This window comes from Astyanax mexicanus, chromosome 12 (genome assembly GCF_023375975.1).
Source record: "Astyanax mexicanus isolate ESR-SI-001 chromosome 12, AstMex3_surface, whole genome shotgun sequence".
NCBI classification, from domain to species: Eukaryota; Metazoa; Chordata; class Actinopteri; order Characiformes; family Acestrorhamphidae; genus Astyanax; species Astyanax mexicanus.
In genome coordinates, this window is record NC_064419.1 from 37,313,075 (window position 1) to 37,331,269 (window position 18,195).

The following is an 18,195-nucleotide window of genomic DNA, read 5'->3' on the forward strand; positions in this document are numbered from 1 at the left end:
TGCATAGCTTCAGATGGCTGAACTGAGAGGTCCTGAGTCATGCATTCTTTATGCGATCAATTGTTGCTAATGTTTATATCCATCGCTCAGCTCTGCTCTCTTTTTAGAGTGGTATTAGATGTTCAGAGCTGCCTGGAAATCACTGGGGTAGTTCGGTTTTCCATCACGTGCCCTTGTAGCCTAATGCACTTCATTTTTCTGTCAACAGGAGAAGCTGTCAAAGAGTATCCATTACCTGATTAGCAAGGAGGACCAAGTGAGGACTCAGATTACTGAGCTGGAGGTCTTGATTCGGGAGACTGAGGTAAACCTTTTGCCCTTACTTTTGCTTTATGCTGATCTGCTTTCCTAACAAGCATTCACGTTCGTATTACCAGGCTAAAGTGACTCAAATCAGATTTTTTTGCTCAATGTGGCTCAGATCTGATTTTTTCATAGCTGTGTGAACGTTCCAAATCCAAATTAGATACATATCCTCTCCATGAACATTAGGGGTGTCACGATTCTCTAAATCCTCGATTCGATTTCATTTTCGATTTGAGGGTCACGATTCGATTCGATTCTCGATTTTCTTGTTTTTTTTTCTTGTTATTATTTTATGCCTCATAAAATTTAAATAATATATTTATTATTATTATTATTATTATTATAAATATTATAAATATTATTATTATTATTTATTAAGATATATATGGTAATGCCATCTAGTGACTTTTTTTGGTAGCAACAGTGTGCACTATTAAAACAAGCAGTTTATCAGAGCTGTGTGTGGATGGCTGGTGAAACTGCTCATTACATGAAGCTGCAGTTCTTCATCCAACCACTAGCAGCAGCAGCACAAGCCCCGCTCTCTTCACTCAGTCACTACTTCAGTACAGCCCAGCCACGGGCTACAGGGCTCAGCCAGTCCGTTTTTACTGTTTCTGTAAACAAATAAAGGTTTTAACCCCACTAACCGGATAATACAGCTCACTACAGTTCATCTTTCAGCCCAAGCAGCTAACAGCAGCAGGTTAGAACAGCCGACACGGAGTCACTGCTCGGATTACATTATAAACAGGTCAGTTAGCGCGCTGCTAACCTCAGGATGTTTATAACTACGGAGTTTAGTGGACACACCACGGCCGCCAGGTAAGTCTTTTAAAGGCTACTGAAGACTATTAAAGGCTATTAGAGTGTAACCCCTGGCTCCCAGGGGTTACAAGAGGTTATTGAAAGCATTATTGGGGGGCAGAAATCAGTACAGGCTGGTTAGATAAGTGATGTGGGTATTGTCTTATAAATATTTACACATAACATATCTCTCCTGAAAAGCTTTTATTTTAGTCAGAAACACGCTTGTGTTTACTTTATCTGAGAGAAAGATGTTTTTTTAATTCAATGGAAAGCAACAGGTGTAGTCAATTATAAGTTTAAGATTTTTAATCCACCTCACTGTGATCTATAGTCAGTGTTCTCAAGTCACACTGACACACGCATTTCAGCGAGTTCACACGCTCTCACCTGCGCGCACCCACCCCTCCGTTAGATACAGATACAAAACCTGCGCGCCCAACCCCCGCCCCCCCTCCCCCGTTGGACAGATAAAAACAGTGATCACACTCCCGCCGACTGCGCTCATGCAGTGGCTATCTCTATTTAAATGAATAGGATGCGCTGTGTTGGTGCTGCGCTTTTTGCGTAGCGCGCGCGGGAGGGATCGTCGATCCTCTTTTTGACTTCGATACTCGAGATCGTGACCTCATTTCGATTCGATTTCGATAAAATATCGAGATCGTGACACCCCTAATGAACATGCAACATGAATGTGAACGGTTAAATCAGAATTCATACGTGCTTCTCTCTCATACCCACACATCTCTTGGTGCAGCTATAGCTGCAAAAACAGCAAAAGCAAACCGCCTGTTTTTTTTTTCACTTCCTCGAATTGAGCATGTACTTCAGGCCAGCTGTTTGCTCTCCACTCCAGCAAAAGATGCTCCACATATGAGCTGCTAATGCATCCATTTCCCTTTATAAAACTACAAGTCGTTTTTCAAATATACCGTTTTTTGTTGTTGGTGAAGAAGGTGACGTTTATTCACATATCAATGTTCGCATGTGAGGCGTTTCAGGGACAAATTTGTTCTTATTACACACAGATACAGCTCACTTACATTAGTGAATGTCAACTGCCAAATTTGATCTGAGGAAAAAATCAGATTTGAGCAATGTGGCTTATAATGTGAATGTAGCATACTTAATTCTGAGTGCATGCATGCATTTACATGCACTCAAAGAAACTGAATTATTCAAGTAGTCAGGTAGACATTATACTTACATTTTTTATGTCAAGATTTAGAAGATCTAGAAAACTGATTAAGAAATCTCATTAAGAGCGCTGTGATTTATCTCAGTAATCATACTTCTGAGAGCATATATACTTTTAACTGGAGTATTCTTGGATTTCTCAGTTTGCAAATGTGTAAAAACAGGCCTTTGTACCAGAAATAAGAATTACCCAATTGCCTGACTCGTAAAATTTCATTTTAAGGGTTTCCTATAAATGTGTTGGGACAAACTCTGGTGCTCTGCAGTTATTGAATTATGAACTTGCACAATAAAATGTATAAGCCTGTTCATGCAAATGTTTATTGCTTGCCTAGACAGTGTTTCTGGACTATTGTTCAATCAATCCCTGTCTATACAAAATATTTTGTATGATTAATTATGTGTTAAATATCTCCTCTGGCACTTTCATGGAACGCTTAATGAGATTTTGTAATGATGCTGAACTCTGGGAGAAGAAAAAATGTGCAGTGTGTGGACTTCTAAAGCATTTGGTCTTGAAAGCTCTTTAGCAGGGAAATCAGATCACACTACCAGTCTTTGATTGACAATCAGTACTGGTTTGTTCTTTCATGCTCTACCAAATTACTATTTACCTAACAAACTGATACGCTTTTGTAATGTTATGAGAGTTACAAAAGCTTACTTTTTAAATAACTATGAAAATATGTTTCTTTAAATAGTTTAGTTGCGTGTGAGTATATGTCATACATGTATCATAAATGCAGTGATTTAGGAGTAAAAGTTGGTCTTTTAGGTGTACCAGTTACACAGTTATTCTGAAGATATAAGCAATGTTTCATCCTGATAGATTTGGTCACATCAACGTCAGATCATGTTCAAACCGCAAACATACCGCTCCAGAGTTCCTTTGGGAACAGACCAGAAACAGCTCTCCTTCATTGTCCACATCAGAGTGGGATTACTGTGTTCACACATGCTCAGATTAACAACATGAATTCCAATTCAGTTCATTTCATTCAAAATTGCAGGTAAAGTTACATACTGTATACAGCCTGTTTAATGCTGTAAGAGAGTGAAAGAGTTGTTGGAAAATCGGAATCTTAATCTGAAAAATGAATTACGAATTGGTACATAAACCTACCCAAACCATATGAATGAACCCCTGTTCTTCAAGAATTGTATATATTCCTATTTATACTTAGATTTTTAAGTGTGTTTATATAATTAAATAAATAAACTGAAGCTCAAACAATCCCCTTTAACAGTGTTCACTGTTTCTACTATCAATTTAGGAAAATGGGCAGCTTGCCGAGAGACGAGCCAATGAACATTTTGAGGAGCTTTTTGAGATTCTCCAAGAGAAAAAGACGGAAATGCTGCGCTCCATTGCGCAATCGAGGAACCGCCGCATGGACAAGCTTCGGAGCCAGGTGGAGGAGTACCAGGGCATGCTGGAGAACAGCGGTTTAGTGGGTTATGCACAAGAAGTCTTGAAAGAGACCGACCAGTCCTGCTTCGTTCAGACGGCTAAGCAGCTTCATGTCAGGTTTGATGAATATCCCTTGTTTTGTTTATTTTTTCTGTAATTTAATTAGTTTTCTCCCATTTTATTAATTAGGCACTTTGATTCATTGTGTTTTTTTCTTTTGGATGACTTTGCCGACTTGGCAGAAACAAAAGCTGCAGTTCTTGTGTTGGCAGAAGCTGCTTAGCAGTAGGAAAGTAGTGTATCTTAAGGTCAGTGTCACTGGAAACTTGGAAACGGGCGATGTGCCTGTAAACAAGTAGCTGACCTGCATGGGTGGATTTGAAGCACACAGTCTCCTGAAACGTAATGTTCCTCACTGTAATCCTCATAATTGATCTCCATTAGCCAAAAAGCAGCTTTGGGTATAGAGTGCGTTACTTTTAATTTGACGTAGATTCAGATTTACTCCTAAATGATTCGGTGTTGATTTAGGTGGCACATTTTAAACCCCCTTGCTACTCTCACAATAGCCAGGAACGATCTGATGACTTTCCTACAGTAAGAATCACCCTATTGTCTTCTTGGTTCCAGGGTTCAGAAAGCCACAGAGTCACTAAAGACGTTTCAGGCTGCTGCCAGCCCCTCGTTTGATGAATTTGCTCTGGACACATCAAAGGAAGAGTGTTTGCTGAAAGACCTTTCTTTCGGTGGAGGTAAGATGGGATCAGAGCCTGCAAGACACTTTCTACTGATTTCATTCAACCCTTTGTTAGGGTGGGGTAGGTGCTGCTGTAGCTGCCACCAGAAGCAGTTTAATTAAATAAAGCTGTTTACAGGCCTAATACTGTATATCCTTGGATTTTGGCACTGAAAGTATTTTACCCCAATCCCCTGCCTAACGATTTTCGTTCCTGGGCGAGTCCTGGGGAATTGATTTGGACAATGATGTATATTTGATATAATTTATTAAACCATATCATTTTCTATACTAAATCTCATTTAATTACGGTTGTGCAACCTTATATACCTATACCATATCACTATACATGGGCTGTGATTTCAGTATATTGCAATAAATTAATTAAATGTATATTTTATGTATTTTTTCAGTCTGAGTAGAAAGAAACATTTACTTTTTATCCAGTCACAACAGTGGGATCCAACTACAGAGTACAACACTGCCACCTGGTGGTCATGTTTAAATGCAACACAAAGTGAACCTCTGTCTGCCACCAATCTTTACATGTAAATTAATAATTATAACATTATTTTACTTTCTTACAAACCTAATATTTATATAGCCCTACCTAAATTAAGTAGTACTAGTGTGTGTGAATGAGCAAAAAGCTGTCAGACGTGATGTAGCTTAAAAAAAAAAAAAAACCTCCTGCGGAAACCTACCAGAACACACCGTTTTTTTATAATTTATATATTTGGCTTTGCAAGTTTCACACAAGCACATTAATGTCATGTATTACAATGTTTTGTCTCTTGCCCAAAATGAATACCTCAGTTTTTAGTTAAAAAGGAAAATCTTATGGACCGCTTTTAAATTATTAAAAAAATAAATAAATAAAATTGTGCTCTCTAGGGAACAATTGCAGTTATTTCAAACTCAGAAATACCTCCAGCTTGGATGAAAGCCTTTTTTGTCTCATCCACTGAAATGTTTTATAACTGGGCATGATTTTGGGCTTTCGTTGAGTTTGGGCACCGATCCGCTTTCATTAGTGACAGCACCGGGGCTCTGTCCTTGAAGACTGGGGTCAGGCTTATTGAACTGTGGCTCTGTGAGAATGCACTGATTCATGCTGATCAGTTTGTTGGCCAAGACCTTCATAGTTTGCCTCACACTAGGATACGGGCTGTAGAGCTCTAGTACTGGATGGCCAGTTTTTTTAGCACTGATTTGTACTTTTTTTTGCTCAGGCACACCTGATTCAACACCGCTGATAATGGCAAGGTTTACTTTTAGTGTTTCAAACATTTCTCATAAATTGAACCTAAAGAGGAAACTACTGAAACTGACCTGTAACCTTTAAAATTTACACTGTTCGTCACGGTGTAATTTACCAACGGGGAGATTCCAAACCACATGATTATACCACAACTCCTTTAGACCCATGCAACAGTTAAGCAACACTGGGTAGTATTAAAGTTCCCCATATAGGGGACCATCAGGCATACTCTAGTTCTTTTGCTTTAACATATATATGTTATACTAGACTGTTAAGCAGATAAGGTTTCTGGTATGTTTCTCATATTTATTTTAGGTCTGTCAACGTTAAAGCATATGATTAATTTGAAAGCCGTAATGTGTTTCCCCCCCCCCCCCCAATGCAAATAATTACACCACCAAGTTTGACCCCAACTTCTGCTGTTATCTGCCCCGCCCCTGCCCAACACGCATTTGTTTTTTCCTGGAGCAGTTTGCTTGTGGTGAGAACGTAATCTGGTCTGAATCTGACCGAGCTATCCAATATCCTTTTTTTCATTTAGCTAAACTACTGATGAGGCGCAGTTTATTCTGCTATATTAGGCCATATAATTTACTGCTATGAACAAACGTTGTCTCTGCTGCTTCATGCTGTTTGCACACGTGGTCTGTGCTGCATCCACTGCTCACAGCTGTGTGACTCCGTTTACTACATCTGCGCCACACAGCCCATTGAAAAAAGCTTGTGGATTATTAATAGGCATTTTTGTGCATTTAGGTTCATCGGATTACATTTTTTTAATCGATTGACACCACTAATTTATTTATTCTGGTTTTGTTTTTATTTAAGAATTAGGAAATACTGCATGGTCGTGCTGAGAACCATGCTCGAATAACGAGTTCTTGAGGGCGTGCAAGCGGCATTAGTGCGGATGTGTGCCCCTGCTTTAAGAATAATGGCTTCAAATTTTAGAGAGCTCTGCGGCATTGTGTGTCACGGCACTGCATATTTAGTGTGTGGCTGCCCTTAGGCTGCTCACATGGGAAATCAAGTGAATCGATAGATTAATTTAAAACTCTATAACGATAAGCTCATGTATCATAACTAATAGGCTAAACTGCTCATTTATTTATATTCTTACGCCCTACTTAATTCATACTCAATGTTTAACTCTGTTAAACCATGTAGATTTTGTAGAAGTGTAAAAGAAGTGTGTTACTTAAACGCCTGACCAGCTTCAGATATTTGTGATTTGGTTAGATAAGCCTTTAGTGTTTTTATTTCTTATGTGTTACACCAACATTATAATAATTTTAACACTAGAATGAAGTGGAAACGTTATATATCTCTAAAGATTTTCAAGTTATGAAAAATAGATGATTGATAATAAAAAAATAGATGATTGATAATAAAAAAAATAGATGATTGATAATAAAAAAAATAGATGATTGATAATAAAAGGATGATAATGTATCAAGCTGTAAGGCTTATATGACCATCACCTACATTCCAGTTCTTGGTTCTAAAAAACCTCTTGCCCTGCATATGCTTGTCTGCGTACTTCTTTCAGTGATTTCAGCTCAGGAAGGGCTTTTTAATTAGCAGATTAGCTCAATTAGGAATGTTGGAACAGGGAAATCCCAAAATATGCAGGGCAGGAGTACTCCAGGACATGGATTGGAACCTCTGACCTACATGTCAAACTGGGAATTACCCAAGTGATATTCCTGAAAATGCTTTTGAGTGTGGTGTACTCCCTCTGCCATCTTCAGTTCTTTTCAGAAGCTTCCAGATACAACTTTGTGATAGTTTCCCCCCAAAATGATGCTGCAGAAGAAGCAGCAATTGTTTTAAAATAAACTTTTATTTTGATAGTGCACCGAATTCTGCACACCCGCCGCAATGATTTTAAGTAAATTTAGCTAAAGCAATTATCTCCGCTTTTATCAAGAAGACATGGGTGTGTGCTCCTGAGAGAGGGTGCTTTTCATGGCGGGGGTGCAGATTTAGGCACTACTAGGCACTACCTAAATATTAGGTGATCAGTTTTTGTCATGTGTATTTATCATATCTATATAAATCAGACATTGCACGCATATTTTTTTCTAACAACAGTAAATGTAATGTGGAGTAACGTGTAGGTTGTAAAGTCACCTTTAGATGGTTCAAAGTCACTATAGGGTGGGCTTTGGTTCATTTTAGGGGATGTTTCCCCCCCATGTCAAACCCGCTCCTACGCACTTGCATAGTTCATATTTAGAAAGGCAAAGTTCCTATAAAAAATGATCCTAAAAATGTCATACAAACAAGACCTTACAGAGGGGGTTTAAACCCCCTTGCAAGCCAGTAGTTTTGCAAATGCTTCTAATGGCTAAAGATGGGCAGAATGCACTCCACGTAAGCAGCAACGGATGCTGTAATTGAATTGATTGAAGGAAAAAGCAGCCAAAGCAAAAAAGCAGCCATCCCTTATGTCTCAGCACTGCATCTCTGATTAGATTGGGCTTTAATGGTGTTCTGTGATGCTGATGGAAGCTTTAAACGCCCCTCAGTATAGCACATATGTTCTTAGCTCGCAGCTTTAGGCCCGTTTTCTCTTTTTCCTTGCCATATTCTTTGTGCTGTGATCTCATAGCTAGAAAGGAAGACAAGGCGTCTTCACTGATGTGTGACTTAATGCATCCCCTGTTCTGATCAATAGCTTATTATTCCGGGAGAAGCGTCTCGGGCTGTGTGCCTGAAGGCTTGGCAAGCTTTGTGTCGGTGACAGGCTGTGTATCCACAGTGATGGCCCCTATTTGTCCTTGCCCTCCAAGTCCACATTCACTCTCCTGTTTGTGACTGTCATGTTTAAGGGTTTTGGAACTGAAAACAGATACATGTGATTTACTGCCAAACAAATATAAGAAACCAGTGTGTTTGAGACATAGTTTACCTGATTTAATATGCTAGTTTGGATGGATTCAAGTTAACAGTAATTAGGACTGCACAATATATTGTTTTAGCATAGTCATCAAAATGCTGGCAATAGTCGTTGCTGTTGCTTAATACGAAAAAAGTACTAGGGATGCACAATAATATCAGAATCATATCGGTATGGGCCTATAAATGCTTTTTCTTTTTTTTTTCTTTTAAACATCAGAATCAGCTCAATGCCTTGATTTGGCCGATTTTTTCATGTGTTTATAGATAACACTATGTTGCAACATTGGCATGTGCAATAGCCTTTGCTGTTGTTTAATACAAAGGAAATTACCAGGGATTTACAATAATATCAGAATTATATATTTATAATTATATATAATAATTTTTATTTTATTTTATTTTATTTTATGATTATTTCTTTTGATGCTGGAAATGGAACAAGCTACTCAAGCCTCACTACTAATTTCTTTAGAGATGCCTTTTATTGTATTGTTTGCATACAGTTTGTTTAAAGCTAAAACAAAAAAGGCAAATAAATGTTACATTTATGGAATAAAATAATTAATTTTACTCTAATATTAGATACACAAGATTTATTATTATTATTATTATTATTATTATTATAATGACATTGGTTCATTGACATTGATGCTATACTATATATTGCAGTAAAAATAGCTATTGCAGTATAGTTTTTTTAGAGTGAACTGGATTTGTAGGAGCCAGTTTAAACCCAGTTTAAAATAATCGTTTGATTGGAAATCGAGTAATCACGTAATAACTCATTTAAACAGAATGTAACTTGTCAATCTGAAATCTTGTATAGTTATTAGCCTAGGTTTTCTTCAAAATTGCTCGTATTTTGAAAGCAATGAATCACTTATTCTAAGCATTTTAACTCTTCTCCCTAGTTCCAGACCCCCCTATGATCGACCTGTCTCAGAGTCGTGTGTATAACGAGGGTCTTATCCACTGGAGACTGCCGGAAGACTCCCTGCCCACAGACCACCACGTTCTGGAGTACAGAAAGGAGGCTGCAGAAGACGAGGAGAAGAGTCCATGGCAGACGACTGACCGAGTGTTCGGCTCCAGCGCGGTGGTGTGTGATCTGGACAGTGACTGCCGATATGCGTTCAGAGTGCGGAGCTGCCGTAACACCATTTACAGCCCTTACAGCCCTGCTGTGTCTTTCCACACGCCTCCAGCTCCAGGTAAATGTCCAAAATATCCGTAGAGCTGAGTGGGATATTCAGCTCTATTGTTTTCTGACTGGTTTGGTATCAGTTTTGTCTGAAAAGTCTGAATCAGTTGAGTAGTTATTAGGGCTGTGTATTGATAAGAACCTGGCAATATGATACATTTTATGACGATGAGGTTGCAATACAATATATTGAAAAGCAAGGAGAAATTGCAATTTATTTTATTTTTAAATTCATTATTATTAGTAGTATTAATACCTTATTTCTTTTTTGTACTGTAAGACATACTAGATTCTAAGGCGCACTATCATTAAATGTCAATTTTCTGGTCTATTTTCTTACATAAGGTGCACCGAATTTGTGAGGCGCATTCTGCAGAACTAGTAAGGAACAGGGGTGTCTCCTTGTTTTCCTTCTAATTCAGCAGGTCTCTGCACTGGGTGGTAAACAAACTGTTTGTGGTTTAACAAATTGTTAAAAACATTTTCTTTTAAATGTACAAAAACTCTGGATGTTAATCTACACAGATTTCTCTACTGTAAACTGTTTATTTGGGTAAGTAAAGCGCTTCAGGTTATTTACAGTAAGATTTTCATATTTCCACTAAGGCTAGGTGCAGCAGCTTTAGCATTAGCGGCTAATACCGCCCGACAGCGCTACACTGAAGAACCCTGGGTGTTTTGGTAAGCCAGGGCGATATTATCTAGCGCTTAGCGCCGTTACTGGCTAATGGTAATACTACACTAGCCTCGGCGCTGGAGAGCTAATCTGAAACTCCTTTTTAACGCTGCACTTCAGTGTAGTGGCTTTACTGCTCCTTACAACCTGACAGGTAAAATTCATACATATGGCGCACCAACGATTTTTGGGAAAATTAAAGGATTTTAAATGCGTCTTCTAGTGCAAAAAAAAAGGTAGTATAAGTATTATTCATTTACTTTTAAAAACTGACGTAGTCTAAAAAACAACCTAAATTATTGAGTCATAAACCCTGTATTGATTTGTATGAATAACTTAATGCCAGGTTCCTGCCAATACACAGCCCTAATAATTTGTAATATGTTGAAGATTGGCAGCTCAATAATGGAGCCCGCATATTTAATCAGTGTTAATCCACAGATTTGGGTCAACAACCAGCATTCCCAGTACACTTTATGTATGTTCTGTTCAGTTTTGTTAGAGAATAGCTCTTATATGTTGACAAATGATTGAACATATGGTATGTAGCGGTTGTACAGCTGAGCTGCTGCATAATGTTTAGCACATAGGTTTTAAAGGAGATTATCAAATAGACACATGGCCCTTAGATCAGAGCATCAGAATATAATTTGTAAAGCCCACGTACAATTTGTCTACTTATATTTTACCAGTTTATCACCACAACAGATCTCATTAGCTATTTTACCTCAGAACAAGTCTGACAGTGTTTGTTTTTGCTTCCAAAAACAATGAAGGTCAGATTTAAATGATTCTAAACTGCTGTCAAAACCCTGACAGCATCAGAGTCTGTGCATCTCTACCGTTCCTAAATTAATGTCGGCGTGACTGACAGTGATTTCCATTCATTTGCTCTAATCCGTCAGAACTGCGCATATTGTTTTTGTGTTTTTGTTCTGCCTCGTCGTGCTCTTTTAGCACCGAGCTGGAGGAAGGCCCAGTCCAAATGATCACTGATTCAGCCCAGCATTCCTGTGTTCTGTGGGACGTGTAGCGGCGAATGCACTGTCCGTTATTAATGAGGTGGAATTCTGGGTCACTGCAGCGCAGGGGAAATATCTGCTATCTTGTCTCCAGCGTCTGCTCCTTGCCTCAGCGGTAGAGGCTGATGCTTTGATCTGGTGTAAAAATAGCAGTGGGTGGAGAAAAAAAAACATATAACCATGTAATAAGCATAAGTAAAAATGAATGATTGTATTACTCTGAGGTAATCACAGATTGGCATACTCATATTGCTCCAGTTTTTGGAGTCTTATTGTGAAACTGCAGCAGATATTAAGTCGATTTTTTTTACTGAAGCACTGCAGATAATAATAATTAGGTTATTTCATGTAAAAACAGCGCTTGTATCTCAAGAGATACTACAGCTCATTACAGATATTTCCTCAGGCAAGTGGCTGGTCTGACTAAACATAGAGGAATTAGTCACTGCAGTTCTGACGGCATCACAGAGAAAACAAGGCCATCTTTTTGTCATTGGCTTGTTTTTCGTGTGTGTGGTATTGGAGAACAGTGTTCTAAAAATAAATCATTCAAAGTAGATCTAAAACCAAGTATCATTTCTTTTTTATTCTGTTGAACAATATATCGTCGCTGTCCAATGAAAAGCAAGTATCCCAAAAACAGCAACTTTACAGGAGCGAGAGAAAAGCTTCTAAACTCTCAACAGAAGTCATTGTAATACATGTAGTTAATTTTAGGTCATTTTAAAGTATTTCTATTGGTCCATTCATCAAAAAATGTTGGAACAGTGTAAGGGACAATTTGTGTGTTCAAATTATGTAGTAAGCTAAAAATCGACAAAAATGGCGACTTGTTTTTCATTGGACACCGGCGATATGGAAACCTCAATAACTACTTGAATACCTAACTGCCTACCTACATTTAAACTCACCACCCACCCATGCAACAACACCTACAAGCCTACCTACCTATATCCCCCTCCTTTACCCACCTGCCCTATTTTCACCCCCAACCCATGCCTACACAACCACAACCGCCTACCTATCTATTTTTACCCCCCCCCCCATAACTATATACACACCTGTTTAACTCACCTGTTTAACTCACCCATTCATACCTACCTACCTACCCACCCATAACTGTCTACAAATACCCTAACCTACCCACCCACAACTACCTACTTGCATTCCTCTCAACCTATACATGCCTACCTACAGTACCTACCCATAACTAACTACCTACCTGCATTCCCCAATCCATGCCTATCTACATAAAACCCCACCAATTCCAAACCTATTTACTACATCTGGGTCACAGAATACAATGTTAGGATGACCCACAGCTACCTACTTATCCTCCCTTACCACCCTTAACTGTATATCCATAACTAACTAACTGCCTACCATTAATAGTACACCCCTTCATACTTACATACCCATTTGTCCACTGATACTCATTTACTTACTCATCCACCCCTACAATACCTACCTATCCATACCTACCCAACCAACCACCAATACTCATATATGTGCTTAACCACCCACTCAGACCTCCCCCATCAACTTATATATTAGCCTCTTGAGCCAATGTGTATTATTCAGTTATTAATCCTAATTCAGAAACTACAGTACAATTATTTGGTAATTGGTTAGTTTGGCATATTTTATGGGGACCACATGGCTCTTTTTTAGGGCTTATGAAAATGTAATTATTGGACTTGTTTTGCAAGCTGGATTTAAGAGACCGCAATACCAAATAATTTTTTTTTGTTCTTACCCAGTGTTTGGCTTCCTGTTTAATGAGAAGTGTGGATTCAGCGCGGAGCGTCTGATATTGAGCAAGAGGAGGGACTCTGTGGAAAGTGTGGCTGGCATGGCGTTCCTATTGGCTGCTGAACGTGTCCAGACAGGAAGTTACATATGTCTTGACTACATCATTGGAGACACCGGCATCTCACACGGCCGCCACTACTGGGCTTTCCGCGTGGAGCCGAGCTCTTACTTGGTTAAAGTGGGCGTGGCCTCTGATTCGAAGCTGATTGAGTGGTTCCATAACCCCCGTGACACCAGCAGCCCAAGGTGAGAACATTGTACTGTGGATAAATGCACACACTGCCCTGTTCTTGTAGTTATGCTGGGTGCAATGACATCTTATCTGCTAGTGGAGTAATCACCCACCATTGTCCAGCTTAAAATGAATGTAGGTTGATTTGAATCCTAAATCATGCTGCTTGACAGCAGCAGCCAGAGTCTGAGAGAGCACAGTTGACCTTGCTATGTCTGGGTGGGTAGATGACACTCTCTCCCTACATCTCCTCTAACGTGATGTCGGTCAATACTGGTGTCTATTAACTGATGGGTTGGGTAAATTATAAAACTTCATGATATTGATTAGGCTCATCATAGACATTTTTTGATACTATAAGGATAAAAAGTATTAGGACACCTGCTCATTCATTGTTTTTTCGGAAATCAATTCTTTCCAGGTATGACCATGACAGCGGACATGACAGCGGCAGTGAGGACACCTGCTACGAGCTCTCTCAGCCCTTCACTCTGATCACCATGGGCATGGGCAAGCTCTTCATCCCTAAAGCCTCAGTCAGTGCGGCGGCAGGTGATCACGGCAATCGAGTGCTGCCTCTGCCGCAGCGCATCGGAGTGTGCCTTGACTACGACGCCGGCCACGTGTTCTTCTACGACGCGGACACCATGCGCTGCCTGTACGAGAGGCAGGTGGACTGCTCCGGCACCATGTACCCTGCGTTCGGCCTCATGGGTGGAGGAGCCGTCCACCTGGAGGAGTTCATCACGGCCAAGCGACTGTCCTACATGTGAAATCTCGCTGCCGGCATCTACTCAAATCTGCCCGCCGTCCGCCGTAGTTCTGATCTGTTTTATCTGCTTTCACTGGCGTATTTGTCCCTGGCTTCTGATAGGTCATGAAATGTGATGTGTTTTTTTTTTTTTTTTTTTTTTTTTCTGCGTGAACAATTATCCCGTATCGTAACAGCCGACAGTAACCTGACGAACCTTGCTTCAGTACCTTTGTGCCTTTTATGAGATCAACTAAGCAAACAAGGTGCTTTACGTAATTGAAACTTTACCATTGATATGACACATCAGGTTTTATCAGCGCTCTGTATGGCGACGCAGAATACCACGATACACCTTAAATATATAAATATATATATTATGCTCTTTTTACTAGTGAACGGTCTTAACGATTGTCTGAATAAGAATGATGCGCTATGAATTGTACTTCTTGCACATGAATGACTTGATTTGGCACTACCTAATATCTGTGCACTACTGATTTTAGCGTTTTTAGGTTTTGTTCTGATTTTGTTCTGCTTGCCGTAACACTTGTAATAACACTACACTACACTACACTGGGTTGACTTCTGTTCTTATTATGACTGTTGAGAATGCGAATAGCTGAAATAGGTAACAAATAAAAGAAATAAATACTTTTGCAATGAAATCAAATCCATCAAATGCGATTTCAAACAGTTTGTCAAAAAAAAAAGTCGTTTTAGCTGATTATTATTATTATTTTTTTTACACATAGATACCTATAGACCTCATTATATTAAAAAACAATGTAATTAAACTTCAGCATTGAATAGCATTTGCATTAAGAATGTATCTTGTAGTTTTTTTAATGCAGAGTAGCATGTGAATCACACCTGTGCTGCTAGATCTTTAACCTAGGGTAGACTATGGATAAAAACATGATGATAAGGGGTTAATATGCACTATTGTCACCAACCAACACCAACACACAGTTAACAAAAAAAAACACTGATATGGCCTTAGTGTTGCAGGGGCAGGTTACTGATTCTAATAAAGGGACGTGGTGGTCTTTTTCTTGCCTGGAGCAGATAGAGTGGGATTGTCGTGTGATTCCTCAGGTACTCGCCCTATGGGCTTTTTTTGCTACCTACCTCTTCTGGAACCTTTAATATTTCATATCGTATCGTTTCGTTTCAAACACTGCTCTTATGCGTTGATTCTTATGAGGAGGTGGTAGACTCTGTGCCTGTGTGTGCTTTTTTTTTTTTTTTTTTAGTAGATAAATATAAACGTGATCACTGGAGCTCAGAGGGTTTCTTCTTCTTTTTTCTTTTTTTTCCTTTGTGTTTACGCTGGAAACCTAAGAGTTATCAAAATCAAAATCTGTGAGTCCTTCAATTTGTTTTAATTGTCACTGTAATTTTAACACTTTTAACCTTTTTGGTTCAACACACTTCACTTTTTTTTTTTTTTTTAATTCACTGCACAAAAAAATACACATTAAGATTTAATGATTTTGTTTCCACTGTTTTTCATGTTATTGTAGCACAAGACAAAAAAAATGCATTGTCCACACTGATTACACTTGGATCTAATAATAATGATGATTCTAAATATGATTTTGTCATCCTCTACATTTAATAAGGTTTTTATTTAAGTGTTGTAAGTCCTGAAAGTTTGTCTGTCTGGAGAACTTCATTTACATGTAATAATGATAATAATAATCCAAATCATATTTGAAAATGTGATTTCAGTGATAATGGTGGTACAGAGATGTTAAAATCATGGTATGCTTTTTTTTTTTGTAAACACTAATTCTACACTAACACTAACACTTCTTTTTCACGTTTTTTTCTTCACCAAGCTGACAGACTGTACACGTTTCTGCTGGATTCATAAACAGAATCTGTGCACATTTTTCTAGTTTACAGTTTTCTGGGTGGTGTTTTTTTCTATGCTATCTATGCTAGTGTCACAGTGTGTAAATCGCTAGGGATCCACGGAACCAAATGTTTTGTTTAGTTTATTGTACATGTTAAAACTACTGGGTGTTTGTTTGGGAGGGAAATCTCTTTTCCCTGGTTGTTTTCGATGTAGTCTTAATGGTTGAATATTGAGGTAGAGTACAGTGAGTTGTACTGGCTTATTAAACTGGACATTAATGTCTTTTAGTGGTCATTTTAACTGATTTTCATGATTTTCCAAGCTAGCACTTTATTAGCATGTTAGCCACTTGGCTTGGTGCAGGTGCGCGTGAATTGGTGTGCAATATAATTTTGCCCATGGGACGTTCTGTACTCTGTAATGGATCGGGGGGGGGGGGGGGGTGTGGCGTGAGCTCTTTGTGATTGTAATGCTTTAATGGAAATGAAAAGCTGTCCGTCACCTGTATCTATACTGTTTTATTTTTTAATTTACCATGTGGGGTTTTGATATAAAATAAAGGTGTTTTAAATTGCCTCAGTTCATGACTTTTTTTTTGTTCCATGACAATTTACATAGTTCTGTGTAAATGTAAGCATTACTTATAGGCCTATCACAGTAATTACATTATTGACTTCTCATACAATACAAAAGTTAAGCATATTCTTATTCCTACACCCATCATCCATTTTTTTCAGCTTCACTAAGCATATAGAAGCACGTATAGTCAGGACCCCACAGGATAGACCAATACAGAACAGCTATTACTTGGATGATGGGTCAGACCCAGCAGTTTCCAATAGTAACAATAAAAAAGCAGTTTGCTGAATGAATCTGAGCAGAAAGTGTAGCTCTGTAAACATTAGAAATCTTCTTGCATCTATCAGTACTCATACAGCTCTGTGAAAAAAAATAAGAGACCACTTAAAAATGATAAGTTTCTTTGATTTTACCAACTTGAAAACCTCTGGAATATAATCAGGAGAAAGATGGATGATCACAAGCCACCAAACCAAGCTGAACTGCTTGAATTTTTGCACCAGGAGTGGCATAAAGTTATCCAAAAGCAGTGTGTAAGACTGGTGGAGGAGAACATGCCAAGATACATGAAAACTGATTAAAAACAAAAAAGGGTTATTCCACCAAATATTGATTTCGGAACTCGCAAAACTTTATGAATATGAACTTGTTTACTTTGCATTATTTGAAGTCTGGAAGCTCTGCATCTTTTTGTTATTTTAGCCATTTCTCATTGTCTTCAAATAAATGCTCTTAATGACAATATTTTTATTTGGAATTTGGGAGAAATGTTGTCTGAGGTTTATAGAATAAAACAACAATGTAAATTTTATTCAAACATACAGCTATAAATAGCAAAATCAGAGAAACTGATTCAGAAACTGAAGTGGTTTCTTATTTTTTCCAGAGCTGTCTATCCTTAATAAACTCCAAAGCCTCTGTTCCACTGGTAGCCATATGGTAATCACATAAAACAAATGACACCATGTTTAACAGGTGGTATGATTTTCTTCAGATCAAAGGTAATTTCTTTGCTGCTCTGTACTGAATTAAATCTTGATCTAGAGGTTTTCTATCAGTTTAATCTGAAGGTGTCTCTTAACTGAAAGCCCATCTCTTGAAGAATTCTGCCACCAGATCTCTTCCATGGGGAAATAAAAAGAATGTCAAATGTCAAAGAAATCATTTTTAATGAATAGGCTAATAAATTTGCCTCTTCTACACAAACACATTATAAAGGTCATGTGCAGAGGCTTTTTGTTTGGTTAAATTTGTGTTTTCTCTCACCTTTTCACCTTTCTGAGCTCTTTCTGAGCAATTATCCAATAGTCTACAGGTGTGACTGCTGAGCCAAGGGAGATTCCGTGTGTTGATTGGTTGGACTGGTGTTGAAGGATGGTTTATAACCAAGTCCACCAGCTACTTCAGGCCCCCTATTTCTTTTCATTACCATGGTG

General features: G+C 38.5%; 1 protein-coding gene across 6 annotated transcripts in view; it reads left to right on the plus strand.

Moving 5' to 3' along the window:
- The window catches only part of trim36 (tripartite motif containing 36), a 32,422-nt gene extending 15,663 nt beyond the window's left edge, over positions 1 to 16,759 (plus strand). For all 6 annotated transcript variants that reach the window (XM_049485875.1, XM_007260794.4, XM_049485876.1 and 3 more), the window contains 6 exons: positions 209 to 304; positions 3,585 to 3,838; positions 4,352 to 4,473; positions 9,534 to 9,833; positions 13,282 to 13,579; positions 13,987 to 16,759. In XM_049485875.1, coding sequence (XP_049341832.1) covers positions 209 to 304; positions 3,585 to 3,838; positions 4,352 to 4,473; positions 9,534 to 9,833; positions 13,282 to 13,579; positions 13,987 to 14,338 — 1,422 coding nt within the window. In that variant the 3' untranslated portion in view covers positions 14,339 to 16,759. The remainder of the gene's footprint in view (positions 1 to 208; positions 305 to 3,584; positions 3,839 to 4,351; positions 4,474 to 9,533; positions 9,834 to 13,281; positions 13,580 to 13,986) is intronic.
- The last annotated feature ends 1,436 nt before the right edge of the window (positions 16,760 to 18,195 follow it).